The 15,725-nt window shown below is 42.7% G+C and overlaps 1 protein-coding gene across 1 annotated transcript in view; it reads left to right on the top strand.

Annotated features, from left to right (window-relative positions):
* LOC126425173 (protein crooked neck) overlaps window positions 1-15,725 on the top strand; it is a 74,314-nt gene that overhangs the window by 24,937 nt on the left and 33,652 nt on the right. The window contains exons 8-9 of the mRNA XM_050088126.1: window positions 4,945-5,073; window positions 8,668-8,880. Coding sequence (XP_049944083.1) covers window positions 4,945-5,073; window positions 8,668-8,880 — 342 coding nt within the window. The remainder of the gene's footprint in view (window positions 1-4,944; window positions 5,074-8,667; window positions 8,881-15,725) is intronic.

Below are 15,725 nucleotides of genomic sequence, written 5' to 3'. Positions count from 1 at the left end.
TGTCCTGGCTGCTCTGATAGCCCAATTGCTGCCACCTTTCTTGTTACTGGGTGACTTTAACGCCCATAACCCTCAGTGGGGTGGGTCAGTGGCAACAGGTCGAGGCACCACCATTGAGCATTTATTGGCGCAGCTCGATCTCTCGATTTTAAATGATGGTGCCTCCACACACTTCAGTGTGGCGCATGGCACATACTCCGCCATTGACCTATCGATCTGTAGCCTTAGCCTCTTACCGTCTGTCCAATGGAGTGTGCATGACGACCTGTGTGGTAGTGACCATTTTCCAATCTTTTGTCACTGCCATGGCGTCACTCTTCTGGGCACCCCAGCAGATGGGCTATGAATAAGGCTGACTGGGACTTGTTCTCCTCCATTGCCACTATTGAGCCTCTCTCTAGTGACGACATTGATGCGGTGGTTCACTCAGTCACCACCAGCATTGTTACTGCCGCAGAATCTGCCATTCCCAGTTCTTCTGGGTCCCCTCGGTGGCGGACTGTGCCTTGGTGGTCGCCTGAGATCGCTGAGACGATTAAAGATCGCCGGCGGGCACTACAGCGTCACAAGCGACATCCCTGCATTGAACACCTCATCACCTTCAAACAGCTGCGTGCGCGGGCCTGCCGCCTTATCCGCCAAAGCAAGCAGGAGTGCTGGGAGCGGTATGTGTCCACCATTGGCCTCCATGTCTCTCCATCGCAGGTCTGGGCCAAGATCCGACACCTCTATGGCTATCGGACCCCTGTCAGCGTCCCTGCGCTCTCACTGAATGGAGCAGTTTGTACAGACTCCGACGAAATTGCCAACAGCTTGGCAGAGCCTTTTGCTCTTAGTTCCGCTTCTTCCAATTACCCACTGGCCTTCCGCTCCATTAAAGAGCGGATGGAACATCGGAGCCTTTCTTTTCGCACCCACCATTCTGAATCCTATAATGCTCCATTCAGTGAGTGGGAATTTCACAGCGCCCTTGCCGCTTGCCCTGATACCGCTCCTGGGCCAGATCGCATTCACTGTCAGATGCTGAAACGCCTTTCAGTCGACTGCAAGCGACGCCTCCTCGACCTTTACAACCGTCTCTGGGTCGCGGGTGAGTTTCCGTCGCAATGGCGGGAAAGCATTGTCATCCCCGTTTTGAAACCGGGCAAGAGCCCTTTGGAGGTGGACAGCTACCGCCTCATTAGCCTCACCAACATTCTTTGCAAGCTTCTCGAACGGATGGTGAGCCGGCGTTTGAATTGGGTACTGGAGTCTCGGGGCCTTCTGGCTCCGTCTCAGGGTGGATTCCGTAAAGGCCGCTCCGCCACCGACAATCTGGTGAGTCTGGAGTCGGCCGTCCGTACTGCCTTTGCCCGCCGTCAGCACCTGGTCGCTGTCTTTTTCGACATGCGGAAGGCGTATGATACGACATGGCGTCATCACATACTTTCTATGCTTCATGGATGGGGTCTTCGGGGCCCTCTTCCACTCTTTATCCGAAATTTTCTGTCGTATCGTACCTTCCGCGTGCAAGTCGCGGCCTCTCATAGTTCCTCCCGAGTCCAGGAGAATGGGGTACCACTGGGATCTGTCCTCAGTGTCTGCCTGTTTTTAATCTCAATAAACGGGCTCGCTGCAGCAGTGGGAAATTCTGTCTCCGCTTCCCTGTATGCTGACGACTTCTGCCTTTACTACAGCTCTACTGGCATTGCAGCTGTTGAACGTCAGCTACAGGGCGCTATCCGCAAGGCGCAGTCTTGGGCTGTAGCGCATGGTTTTCAGTTTTCGGCTACCAAGACCCGCGTTATGCATTTCTGCCGGCGCCGAACGGTCCATCCTGAGCCGCGGCTTTATCTTGCCGACAAACTCCTTGCTGTCGTGGAGACCCACAGGTTTTTGGGTGTAGTTTTTGATGCCCGGCTGACTTCGCTGCCTCATATTCGGCAGTTTAAACAGGCGTGTTGGCGGCATCTAAATGCTCTGCGATGCTTGAGCCACACCCGCTGGGGCGCCGACCGATCTACCCTGTTACGGCTCTACCAGGCGTTAATCCAGTCCCGTCTGGATTATGGGAGCCTGGCTTATGGCTCAGCATCCCCATCTGCGTTGCAGGTGCTGGACCCAATCCTCCACAGCGGGATACGCCTTGCCACTGGTGCTTTCCGTACCAGCCCTGTGGACAGCATACTAGTGGAGGCAGGTGTCCCTCCACTGCGGTTACGGCACCAACGTTTGCTAGCCGCTTATGCTGCCCATGTTTTCAGCTTGCCCGGGCATCCTAACTATCGGCTACTATTCCCAGAGTCGCACGTCCATCTTCCAGAACGTCGACCCAGGGCTGGCAGTACGATCGCGGTCCGCGTCCGAGAGCTTCTCTCCGGGCTTGGGGCCTTACTTCTTCCGCCTCCTTTCAGGGCACCTCTGCGTACACCCCCATGGTGTGTGCCTCGCTCTCTCCTTCAGCTGGAATTGGCACAGGGCCCGAAGGACTCAGTCCCTCCGAAGGCCTTCCGCCACCCCTTTCTTTCCCACCTTGCAATGTATCAGGGCTCTGTCATTGCGTACACTGACGGCTCGATGGTTGCTGGTCGTGCCGGTTATGCACTTACTCTAGGGGACCATTCCAAACAACGTTCATTGCCGGCTGGCTGCAGCGTTTACACTGGTGAGCTGGTCGCCCTCTTTCGTGCCCTAGAGTATATCCGCTCCTGCTCAGGTGAGTCCTTCGTGTTCTGTAGCGATTCCCTGAGCGGTTTACGAGCTCTCGACCAGTGTTTCCCTCGTTCTCGTCTGGTGATGGCTATCCAGGAGTCCCTGCATACTCTTGCCCATTGCAGCCGCTCTGTGGTCTTTGTGTGGACCCCCGGTCATGTCGGTATCCCGGGCAATGAATATGTTGACCGCCTGGCGAAAGAGGCCATCAGTAACCATCTATGGACATTGGTCTCACAGAGACTGATTTGCGAGCAGTCCTCCGCCGAAAAGTTTTTGCCCTTTGGGTCGCTGATTGGCGCGATCGGATCACGCCCAATAAACTCTGTGCCATTAAGGAGACAACAGCTGTGTGGCGGTCATCCATGCGAGCCAACCGCAGGGACTCAGTCGTCCTTTGTCGGCTCCGCATTGGCCACTCTTGGCTGACACACAGTTACTTACTGCGTCGGGAGGACCCTCCTCTGTGTCACTGCGGGGCGGCTTTGACAGTGGCCCACATTTTGTTGGCCTGCCCCCTTTTAGCCGTGGTCAGGCAGACATTTGCGCTGCCTAATACGCTCCCTGCCCTTTTAATGGATGACCCTGCTATGGCTGACTTAGTTTTACGTTTTATTCGGGCAGGGGGTTTTTATCATTTACTTTGAGTGTTTGTTTTATTTTATTGTTTTGTGTTGATTCTGGCCTTTGGCCTATGGTTTTAACCTGAGTTTTTAGTGTGTTCTCGGTGGTTGGCTTTTCCTTTTTTATTCTATGTTCGGCCAACCACCGCCACACTCCGTGTGATTTTAATTTGTTATGTCTGTTCTTTGTCTGAGTTTTTCTTGTCCTGCGTTGTCTGTTGTCTCTATTATCCGTTTTTTTACTCTGTGTGGTAGTTTTTAAGTTTTGGAACAAGGGGCCGATGACCATTGCAGTCTGGTCCCTTTAATCCCACAAACCAACCTACATTACATTCTGCATAGAAATTAAAGTCATCTTAGATTTAAAAATCTAGTCAGTTGCCATGCTTCATTTCTGACTGTATCACTATTCAGCATAAGAATAATATGAATATAAACATGACATGATATGTATATTCTTCCACATTTGCTGTTGTCTCACTCTAGTTTTGTAGTTTATTAGGCAGATAGGATTTAAATGAGATAGCAGCAAACACGAAAGAATACATGGCATAATGTTTACATTTTTCTACCTTTTCTTTTAATTTATTTACTGATGCAGAGGTTTTGGCGCCAGTATTTATCTTTACGCCTGCAAAGAATACCTGTGTTGCACTACATGTATTTGACGGCAGAAGTTAGTTGTGGCGACACTCACCAGCATTTTTCAGAACTTCCGCTAGTCCTTGCTGGCTCTTTGATCATCTTGTGATAATAAAAGGGAGCTTTTACAAGACTTGTGGGTTACTTTGTTGCTTGGTACTTAGGGATGATTGTGTCTTTTCCAGGGATTTCAGTGTCTTTCATGTTTCAGTCTTTTATGATGATATCAAAAAATTATATTTTGCCATCCTTCTCAAATTTTACAATTGGTTTGATGTCTGTACAGTTGTATGCAAACAGCTCCACCACGTGTGGAAACAGAGAGTGATCAGCATATTAATTTTTTATTCATGGAGGTGATATATCTGAATACGCGTTCAGCTAATGATGATTGTGTATGTCCATGGGTTTCTCCATGCTATGCTTGCTCAGAAGAATAATTCTGGAATGTTTTCGCATTTGCTACTCAGCCTCTCTGAAATGACAAAACCCTTGCATGCATTGTTCACTGTCAAAGCAAAAATTTGTTATCTTCTTTAGTATTTTTGGTGTGTATGACTCTCAAGTCACTCGTAGACCACACACTATTTTAGCAGGTGGACTTGCTGTTATGTTTACATAGCCAAAAGTATTGCAATAAGTGCTGTTGAAATATTATGGAGGTAAGACTGCGTTATCAAGAACTAACAGTTGTCTCACTTGCAAAGCTGCACTTACACAAATTTTACAGTGTTATATAGTCTATATGATTAAATATGATTTTTTGGACTTTGTTTTTACATTTGAATAGTGCATTATTGTATTCATTTTATGTAGCAGCTGAATTATAGTTAAAAAAAATAACTTGTAGCTTTTTGTCATAGTTTTATGAATAAATGCTGTAAAGGACATGTTATATTGTCGATCTCATTGCCCTGAACATTTTTGGACAGCAAGCATTCTGTAACCCTGAATAAGTGAAATGATTGTCTGACATGTCTATTTTCAGGAGGTGAAAGCCAATCCAACTAACTATGATGCATGGTTTGATTACTTGCGACTAGTTGAGAGTGAAGGAAATTTAGATGTTATTCGGGATACGTATGAGAGAGCCATAGCAAATGTTCCACCTACAAAGGTTAGTATAATGATATATTTTACTGACTGATTTCAGTTACAATTACAGTTCAGTAGAACTGATGCACCAACCCTTTGACTGCTGGAGGTGCACCATCTGCTTGGCGTGCTGAGGCACCGCGGCCTGTGGCATAATCTGACTAAATGCACTAAATGCCCGTCCTTCGGAGTCACCGCCGGGACCGGAGCAACCTATGCTGCCCAATCCACCCTGTGGCTGAATACTTCTGGGCTTATTACGATCCGCCCAAAGCCAGTTTGAATTTTTGGCAACTTTGAGCTGTAGTATCTCGGGCAGTAGTTTTGCATAGAAATCAAATGTAGCCAAATTTTACAACTTTATGCGTTCTCTTAAGAATAATAATGAAAAGAATTTTACGAGCTGTATTGAGTCTGAAAATTGTAGGTAAAATGGCCATAACATAAGGACCCAAAAAAATTTCGAAGTTCGGCTTCTTGCATCCCCTGGACTAATGCTATGACGAACGTGAAACTTGACATGTAGTAATCTAACAACACAGTTTTCTTAAATATAAAGTTCATTTCTGTAGCACTTTCCAGTACTGAATGAATTAAATGCAAAATTGCAGATTTTGTAGAAACATAAAAAATGTGGTATTTTCATTCTGATTTTACTAAAAAAAAACTACGCTCTATAAAACATGCCTAGCTGTACAATTGGAATGAAAGTTGGGCGCAAAAATCATGCCCGAAAACAATGTAAACTTCAGATTTGCATATCTCGAACACATGATGAAAATGAAATTTAGGTGGAATAGATTGATATCACAATGATATGGATTAAAAATTTTTATTCTCCTACTGTTTTCCAATAATCTACAAATTAGTCAAAATGATATTGCTTTTTATGAGAAGATAAAATCAGGGTATATTTGATACTACTTTTACAAGTACTATTTTCTGTCAGTGCTTCAAAACCAGTCTCATTCGAACAAACAATTTTAATCCCCCCACCCTGTCCTGAACAGTGAGTCGAATGTCATCCATATTTGTACTACTAAGGATAAAAGAATATAACTGTCTATGTTACATGTTAATAATTTCAATGTATCGTATGTAGATTAATATATGGGGTTTGCTATACTGGTGCAACATACTTGGTGTAATTACATTTGCCACGGTACAGCTATTGTGCCATCTCAATCACCAAGACCATTCACTTGCCTGTGAACTGCTACATACGAAGCAGTCAGGCATTGTTTGAATAAATTTACACATGTTGCATCTATTTCCCATCCTTCTTTTCGATCTGGGCTTTGGACCAGCACTGGCGAAGTTAAAAATAAATTTATACATTTTTTTACATTTTTGCCTTTTCTTTTATTTGTAATTCATTCAAAAGTGTCAATAAATTTTCTCAGATTTAGTTCTCAGTGATTAGTAATGCTTCTTTGTAAGATAAGTCTCAAAGCAGGGTACAACACATAATGGAACATTGCAAGTTTTGCATTGGTATCTAGTTTCCTGGTGCACTTTCTGTTTCATGCAAACCACGCATCTGCACATTAACGTACTTTTCTGCGAATGTTCACTCACAATAACAGCCAGAAAATGTCTCCCTGTGAGTATTTTTCTACAGTCTCCCTTATGAGAGAAAGATGAAACTCTGTGAGTGCCATTTTTCGCCGTGTTACCAAACGGTGGAGAGCATGAACATTATAATGTACAAATCCAGAATGTGAAAAAAAAAATTTCGTGTACCATTTCACAGTATTACACACTGATCCCACTGAGCTCAGTGACATGTCACAATGGTCAATTGCACCCATACTCGAAATGCAATCTACAATACATTGTGTTTTCTGTTATTTTTTTGTCAGTATTTCTGTCAGTCTTCTCTGTTTGCGTTGTGTGACTCATATCGCACCACTTGATAGCAAGGGTCATGTCAGTGGACTTAAACTAGTTTCTCCTCATTTTAATTTCTTCTGCAGTTTTGGTATGTTGCGCCTGTTCTTACGAACAGTGTCACATGCAGCTGTTCCATGGTTGTGCAGCAAGAGGAACAGGTCTGGGCTGGAGTAGCAATTATCAATATATAGAATATTATCCTATTCCAAATACAGTCCCATAAGAGTTGCCACTACTTCGCCACTTTTTCCTAAATTATGGAACCAAATTTCTGTTGTGCCTGTACATACAATAAAATCCAAAATATACCCACTCTTACAGTCACACAGAACAAATGTCTTTATTCCAAATCTACTTCGCTAGGTTGGGTAAAGTGCTTAAAAGATAATCATCCTTTGAACAGCAAGAGACTTTCATCTATACAAAGCTTATGATGTGGATGAAATGAATTACGAAATGTCTTATGAGCCTTGTCAAGAATCGTCCTAATTTTAAATAGACTGTTGCCTCCAGTGCTCACACAGTTATCACTGAAGTGTAACATTCTCAGAAGTAGACAAAAACGGTCTCGGGACATAATTTCTCTGGACAAATAATCACTTAATTTTAACTTCTCAACTTGCGCCATTAGAAGGCAAATAGCAACAAAACAATACATTTCCTCAAATCCAGTGTCTTTCCACTTTGACAGTCGAGAATTCAAAGATTCTGTAGTATTTTGTCTGGTGTAAACGTAAAAATGATTTGTTTTGTCTGCAATAAATTGCAACTGTTCTTCAGACTAAATATTGCAAAAAATGAAAGAATGCTTGGGTCAGTATCTAATTTGCATTTGTGTCCTGAACTCGAGTCAGCAGAGTAATGATTTAATGGTGAAATCGGTTTCTTTCCAGTCAAATGTGTCACTTAAGCGCACTATTTTCTGAACCGTTTCACTTTCACTTTCTGATTTCTCGGATTCAGAAGAACTTCTGACTGTAATTCTTGCTCTCCCCTCTAATATAAAACGCTGAAGATTAAAGCTTTGAGATTCTGTTGAAGACTCATAACTGCTAGCAACATCAGATAATTCATACTCACTGTCACTCCTAGTGAGCATATCCAGGATCTATTAATCTGTGCAACAACAGTGATGTGACATCTCTCCTTTAGAACACAAGAAAATTGATGAAAACACGGGAAGCGAAGTCGAATTCTGCAAAGAGGCAATAGAGCAACAGACATACATGCACTCTCGAACAATACAGTCAGACCACTGAACAGCTACTAGAAGAGCAAGGCAAAAAGACAGTTCTGCATGTTTACACATCTGTCGTTCTCAGGTAGCTGTGACTCAGCACACTTAAACTCGTCCCTAGCAATGGAAAGGCCGGTGGTACGGGTACGCGTCAACGTGTCCTTAGCGCTGTAGGGAAGACCAAGGGCTGCACTTAAACACATTGGGTGCGCCAGGGGAACGGCGAGGCATGACGAGTTAACATATCCCCAGCAGTCAAAGGGTTAATGCATGTATTTCTTGGTTTTAATTGACTTCTGTTCTTCCAGTCCATGGTTTAGAACTGTTAACCATTTAACATCATTATAGTCACTAGAGTGTAATTTGGGCTAGCAGTTAATGATAGACATAAGAATTAAAAGGTGTAAATTGCATTTTTTCACATGGAATAGGTTCTCTAACATTCCTTGATTAGCCTTCATGGTCTTGCATTGTGGTATATTCCAGGAGAAGCAATTTTGGCGGAGATATATTTATCTCTGGATCAACTACGCCCTGTTTGAAGAGCTGGAAGCAGAAGATGAAGAACGGACGAGGCAGGTCTACAGGGCATGTCTTCAGTTGCTGCCTCATAAGATATTTACCTTTTCGAAGATATGGTTGCTTTATGCCCAGTTTGAAGTTAGGTGCAAGAATCTGCAGGTGGCGAGGAAAACATTGGTGAGTTCTGACATATTCTCCAGTCACACATTTAAATAACTGGTATGTGATGTATAATGATTACTTAATTTTAATATAGCTTTCAAGCTGTTATCCCAGTTTCTGTTTTTAAAAATATTGAGGATTTATTGAATTTGTGCGTTGAATGACTTCGGTGCATAAATTCACACGAGTCCGAAAACTGTGGCAAGTCATTGATACATGAGAAGAATTAAAAAAATAACTGGAATTTTTGTGTTTTGGAAAAGAATTTTAGTTATTCACATGTATCAATGTTAACTTCTTGAAAATAATACCCTTTACCTGTTGTACACATTATTTATTTCAAGTTTCTCCTACCAGTCACTTTTATTTTATTTTATGCTTAATCTAACATAATGCAATGCATTTCGAACATATTCTGTTCATTTTCAAGCGTTAATATATACTTTCATACATACATACATACATAGAGAAATGTTACTTAAAAATAAACAGTCTTAAACAGGTGTGACATTTGGGGGGAAGGAGGGGGCAGTGTATATCTAGAAATTGAAATCAGTGATGTCTTGCTGGTTTTCTTCTTTGTTGTTGACTATGTATATTACAGCCTGTATCGGATGTAGATAGATTTGCTTCAGTTGTGTGTTACGAAAATAGTGTGAAAAGTTTTTGTATGACAGTTGATCACTTACAATTTCATCCTCTTTCTTCTTCACTTGCATCATTGGTGTAATGGCGGAGCTGTTGTTTGTTATTACACTATTGCACATTATATTTTGTCACTGATTGCCACTGCACAAATTGCTTTGATGTTATACACACAACACAAAATGGCGGACTGTAACATGTGAGTCTGTATCGATTATCAAGGTTTTGTATCGATATTCTTGGTTCTAGTCAATTATTTACGTTGACATTTCTTGAATCTGTTGAGTTAGAACTGGCTGAAGACTGTTGAAGAATTTTGAGTTTTTGAATACGGTTATTTCATTAAGAATGTTATCTCCATTCTTTGTGTTATGTATGAAAATTTTCATTTCTTCCATGGTATCCATTCTTTTACTTTTTCCTATTTTGTGTAAAATTTTGAGGTTGTCTTCGATTTTCAAAGGGTGGCCTGTGTCTTTAATGTGTGTTGCTACTGCTGATTTGTTACATTTATCAAGGCTGTAGCGGTCTAAATGTTCTTTGAATCCGGTTCTGAAATTTCTGCCTGTTTGGCGAATATAATATTTATTACATTGGCTGCAGGTAATTTTGTAACTGCCATATGCATCAATACTTGTATCTGGTGGTTTTATATTGTGAATAAGCTTCCTACTTAGGTGGTTGTTGGTGCTGAAGCTAATTTTTACTTCTGTATTTTTGAATGGTCTCCCTAATTTGTCAGATACTATTCCAAGGTATGGCATTTTTACATATTTGACTGCTGGAGCACTGTCAGTTGTTAGTGTAGTTTGATGTTGTTTGTTCAGTTTATTTTTTATCTGTTGTGACATGGTATTAATTAGAGAAGGGTCATATCCATTGTTTATTGCAGTATATGTTATGGTTTATATTTCTTGTTGGAGTTATGTATGTTGAAGTAGAAATTTGTGTGCTCTGTACAGCATTGATCTATAAGCAGCTTTTTTGTGGGAGGAGGGATGTGTTGAGGAGTTTGGTATAGTGGTGTCGGTGCCAGTAGGTTTTCTGTGAACATTGAAAGCTACCTTTTGGTTCTGTTTTGATATTTTTATGTCAAGAAAAGGTATCGTGTTGTCTTCTTCCTGTTCAAGGGTGAATTGAATTTTTTTATGTAGTCTATTGAATTTATGAAAGAGGTTTGTCACTTCATCTTTTGTACCATCAAATAGAATGAGTGTGTCATCTACATATCTCTTATAGAATTTAACTTTGCTTGTGATGTTATCATTTAGTGTTAGAATTTAATTTTCTATATGGTTGATAAATATTTCAGCTAATAGGCCACTGAGAGGGCTTCCCATTACTAGTCTTTGGTCCTGCTTGTAAATTTTATTGTTAAAAGAGAAGTCATTATGTGAGAGCACTAGATTAAGTACATCTACAAGTTCTATGATTTCTGGTTTGCTCATTGTCTTGTTTCTCAATAGGTTCATTCTTATTATCTCAACTGTTTCATCTACAGTTATACTGCTGTGAAGGTTAACAATATCTAGGGATAGAAGCTTGGCTTGAGATGGTACCGTCAAATCTTTCAAACTGTTGATAAGTTCATAACTGTTCTTTATGGAATATGATTTTTCAAATGTGTATTTTTTTACAAGTATGTCATTTAGTTCTCTCTTTAATTTGTAGGCTGGGCTATAATTGAGTTCACAATAGGCCTGATAGGTGTGTTGGTTTTATGTGCTTTTGGTTGTGCTCTGAGTTTGGGGGATGTTGGGTTCATCACAATAAGGTCTCATACTTCATTCTTAGTTAAAAGGAAGTTACTGTTGCTGAGGCATTTTCTTATTTTAGCTTGAAACTTTGGTGTGGGGTCAACTTGGACTTCCAGTATATGGTTGTTTGCAAAGAATTTGAGTGTTTTGTGTATATAATCATCCTTAAACATAACAGAAAATAAAGATGATGTGACTTACCGAACGAAAGCTCTGGCAGGTCGATAGACACATAAACAAACACAAACACACACACACAAAATTCAAGCTTTCGCAACAAACTGTTGCCTCATCAGGAAAGAGGGAAGGAGAGGGAAAGACGAAAGGATGTGGGTTTTAAGGGAGAGGGTAAGGAGTCATTCCAATCCCGAGAGCGGAAAGACTTACCTTAGGGGGGGAAAAGGACAGGTATACATTCGCGCGCGCACACACACACACACACACACATCCATCCACACATATACAGACACAAGCAGACATATTTAAAGACAAAGAGTTTGGGCAGAGATGTCAGTCGAGGCAGAAGTGAAGAGGCAAAGATGATGTTGAATGACAGGTGAGGTATGAGTGGGGGCAACTTGAAATTAGCGGAGATTGAGGCCTGGTGGGTAACGGGAAGAGAGGATATATTGAAGAGCAAGTTCCCATCTCCGGAGTTCGGATAGGTTGGTGTTGGTGGGAAGTATCCAGATGCCCCGGACGGTGTAACACTGTGCCAAGATGTGCTGGCTGTGCACCAAGGCATGTGATCCTCATTACCAACAAACACTGTCTGCCTGTGTCCATTCATGTGAATGGACAGTTTGTGTTGCTGGTCATTCCCACATAGAATGCATCACAGTGTAGGCAGGTCAGTTGGTAAATCACGTGGGTGCTTTCACACATGGCTCTGCCTTTGATCGTGTACACCTTCCGGGTTACAGGACTGGAGTAGGTGGTGGTGGGAGGGTGCATGGGACAGGTTTTACACCAGGGGCAGTTACAAGGATAGGAGCCAGAGGGTAGGGAAGGTGATTTGGGGATTTCATAGGGATGAACTAAGAGGTTACAAAGGTTAGGTGGCCGGCGGAAAGACACTCTTTGTGGAGTGGGGAGGATTTCATGAAGGATGGATCTCATTTCAGGGCAGGATTTGAGGAAGTCGTATCCCTGCTGAAGAGCCACATTCAGAGTCTGGTCCAGTCCCGGAAAGTATCCTGTCACAAGTGGGGCACTTTTGTGGTTCTTCTGTGGGGGATTCTGGGTTCGAGGGGATGAGGAAGTGGCTCTGGTTATTTGCTTCTGTACCAGGTCGGGAGGGTAGTTGTGAGATGCGAAAGCTGTTGTCAGGTTGTTGGTGTAATGGTTCAGGGATTCCGGACTGGAGCAGATTCGTTTGCCACGAAGACCTAGGCTGTAGGGAAGGGACCGTTTGATGTGGAATGGGTGGCAGCTGTCATAATGGAGGTACTGTTGCTTGTTGGTGGGTTTGATGTGGACGGACGTGTGAAGCTGGCCATTGGACAGGTGGAGGTCAACATCAAGGAAAGTGGCATGGGATTTGGAGTAGGACCAGGTGAATCTGATGGTACCAAAGGAGTTGAGGTTGGAGAGGAAATTCTGGAGTTCTCCTTCACTGTGAGTCCAGATCATGAAGATGTCATCAATAAATCTGTACCAAACTTTGGGTTGGCAGGCCTGGGTAAGCAAGAAGGCTTCCTCTAAGCGACCCATGAATAGGTTGGCGTACGAGGGGGCCATCCTGGTACCCATGGTTGTTCCCTTTAATTGTTGGTATGTCTGGCCTTCAAAAGTGAAGAAGATGTGGGTCAGGATGAAGCTGGTTAAGGTGATGAGGAAAGAGGTTTTAGGTAGGGTGGCAGGTGATCGGCGTGAAAGGAAATGCTCCATCGCAGCGAGGCCTTGGACGTGTGGAATATTTGTGTATAAGGTCCACTTGTGTATAAGGTCTACTTGTACAAATTTAATGGTGCCTTGTTTCTGGAATGCCACTAAATAATATGAAGGTCTTTTCTGATTTCGTACTTTCTTGTGTTGCATCTCTATGCATTGAGTCTGTGAGATCATAACCATAATCTTTGTAACTGATGAAGGCCAGTCCTCTTTGCTGAAACACTACTCGTGCTCAATTTGTAATCTGTAAGTTTTGTAACTTAACAAAGCAGTAATTAAGAATGCAACATTTTTTTATGATCCCAATCATGTAGCCAAAGCAAATATCTCTGTAATCATCTGCAGCAATTATGTGTGCAGGTATCTGTAACAAATGACTCTAGCCACAGTACCTGTGTTATGTAGATTCTGTCATGGCAGCTGTCTCTTTTTAAATTATCTGTTTGTACCATTCACTATAAAGGTTCCATATCCAAAAACCAATGTGATTACTGAATATGTAATAGTCAGCTCAATCACGGCAAAGTCTCTGGAGTTATGACAAGACAACTTGTTGCTGTGGTTGCGGAATCGGTTTGTTTTAGGCCACGATATGCCAGCATCAAGCATGCACTAGTACATTGCTTACCGTAATCCAAAGCTAAGCATCTCGACAAGTTGTGTACCGAAAAGCTCCTTGTGGTATCTGGGGTGGGGCGTTGAATAGACCCAAGGTGTAGCTCCATAAGACACAATGGAAAGGAGTCATATCAGTCAAAGTTTCACATTGAGGACTAGGGTATTATCAGCACAACTGTCAGTTTTAGCTTACATCACTTGTTGGGTGTAGTGACCTCCACATTTCTGAAATTCACAGAAGTGTGAGGCATTTTGGGGAGAAAGCTGTATGTCATGCACAATCTATCGACCGCACATTGTGATTCTCTGCACATAATATTTGAGTGGATTTATGTTCACTTCTGAAATAGTATGCAGCAGCTAATCCATTGTGGGAAAGTGGGCCATCATGTTTCCTAATGGTGGTTTGAGCCCTCTGACAGCACACGTATCACGCTGCCGATGCCTGGCTGAGCTTCGAACTTCTCATGTATCCAGGATGCCAGGAATTGCTAATATGGTGCACTTCCATGGATGGACAGAGCTTCTTATTGGAGCGAGTGGCATGAAGGTGAACAATCCCCAATGAAAGGATCAAACTTGCCCATACAGATAGTCATGTCAACACAATCATGTCAGCAAAATTATATATAAAAACAAAGATGAGGTGACTTACCGAACAAAAGCGCTGGCAGGTCGATAGACACACAAACAAACACAAACATACACACAAAATTCAAGCTTTCGCAACAAACTGTTGCCTCATCAGGAAAGAGGGGAGGAGAGGGGAAGACGAAAGGAAGTGGGTTTTAAAGGAGAGGGTGAGGAGTCATTCCAATCCCGGGAGCGGAAAGACTTACCTTAGGGGGAAAAAAGGACAGGTATACACTCGCACACACGCACATATCCATCCACACAGTCAGCAGATAGAAAACAAGATATCTACACAGAGACTTAAAATGCCACAGTGTTCCCATCAATGACCATGCCATGGGATGAGAGTCGGGTAGGGAAAATTGAAAGTAGACAGTTCACCCAGTTCATGGTATGCTCCAGAATGGATGGAGAATCTTTTGCAACAATGAAGCTACCGTTTTCCTTGCAATGCCTTGAAAATATTGAGGATAAGTTTGGAGACATTGCTGAAATAGAGAAAATGAGAACTGGATCTCTGCTGATGAAAATTTGAAATTCTAACCAAACGCAGGCACTTCATACCTGTAAAGAACTTGTTGGTATACTCTTCTTATAAAAGACTTAACAGGATTCACAGTGTCATCTTCCATTGGGACCTAATGCCACAAAGAAATGAAGAAACGTGCGCTAATTTAGAGCAGCATGGAGCACTTTCTGTTCATTGGATTCCGAGAGGACTGAAGAATAATAGGGTAGGCACCAGAGCTTTCAACATAGTCTTCGATTGAGTTGTTTTAACTGAGAAAGTTAAGATTATGGTGTATAAGTGTGGTGTGAAGCTGTATTTTCCTCCACCTGTGACACGCATTAGGTGCCAGAGGTTTGACCGCATGTTCTGTCTCTGTACTAATGAGTCTGCTTGTGGGGCATGTGATTAGGATAACACCTGAAGGCAGACCTTGCGTACATCCCCTGACTGGGTAAACTGCCCAGAACACCACCCCCTCATTTGCTGGCAGGTTTTCTTTTCAAAAGGGAGAATAAAATCCAGGAATATAAAATGTTTGACAGTTTCTCATATCAAAATGCTAATAAAAAGTTTGAATGGCTGCAGCCAATCAACATATCGTCAGCTGTTACAAACATTATGATAAAATCTGCACCTAGCCTAATGATGACAAAGTCTCAGACACCAACTGCTGGCACTACCTATGTCAAAGCCTGTTTTTCATTCAAAGGACAGGACATCAGCCCCCTGGACCCTCAAATCCACAGCACCGGTAGTAACCACCCCACCAGTGCAGCCGGAGATGCCTTGTTCTTCTTTGGCAT

The sequence above is a fragment of the Schistocerca serialis genome, chromosome 10, assembly GCF_023864345.2.
Source record: "Schistocerca serialis cubense isolate TAMUIC-IGC-003099 chromosome 10, iqSchSeri2.2, whole genome shotgun sequence".
NCBI classification, from domain to species: domain Eukaryota; kingdom Metazoa; phylum Arthropoda; class Insecta; order Orthoptera; family Acrididae; genus Schistocerca; species Schistocerca serialis.
Note: the sequence above shows the minus strand (reverse complement) of the source record. Positions and strands in the feature narration are given on the sequence as shown.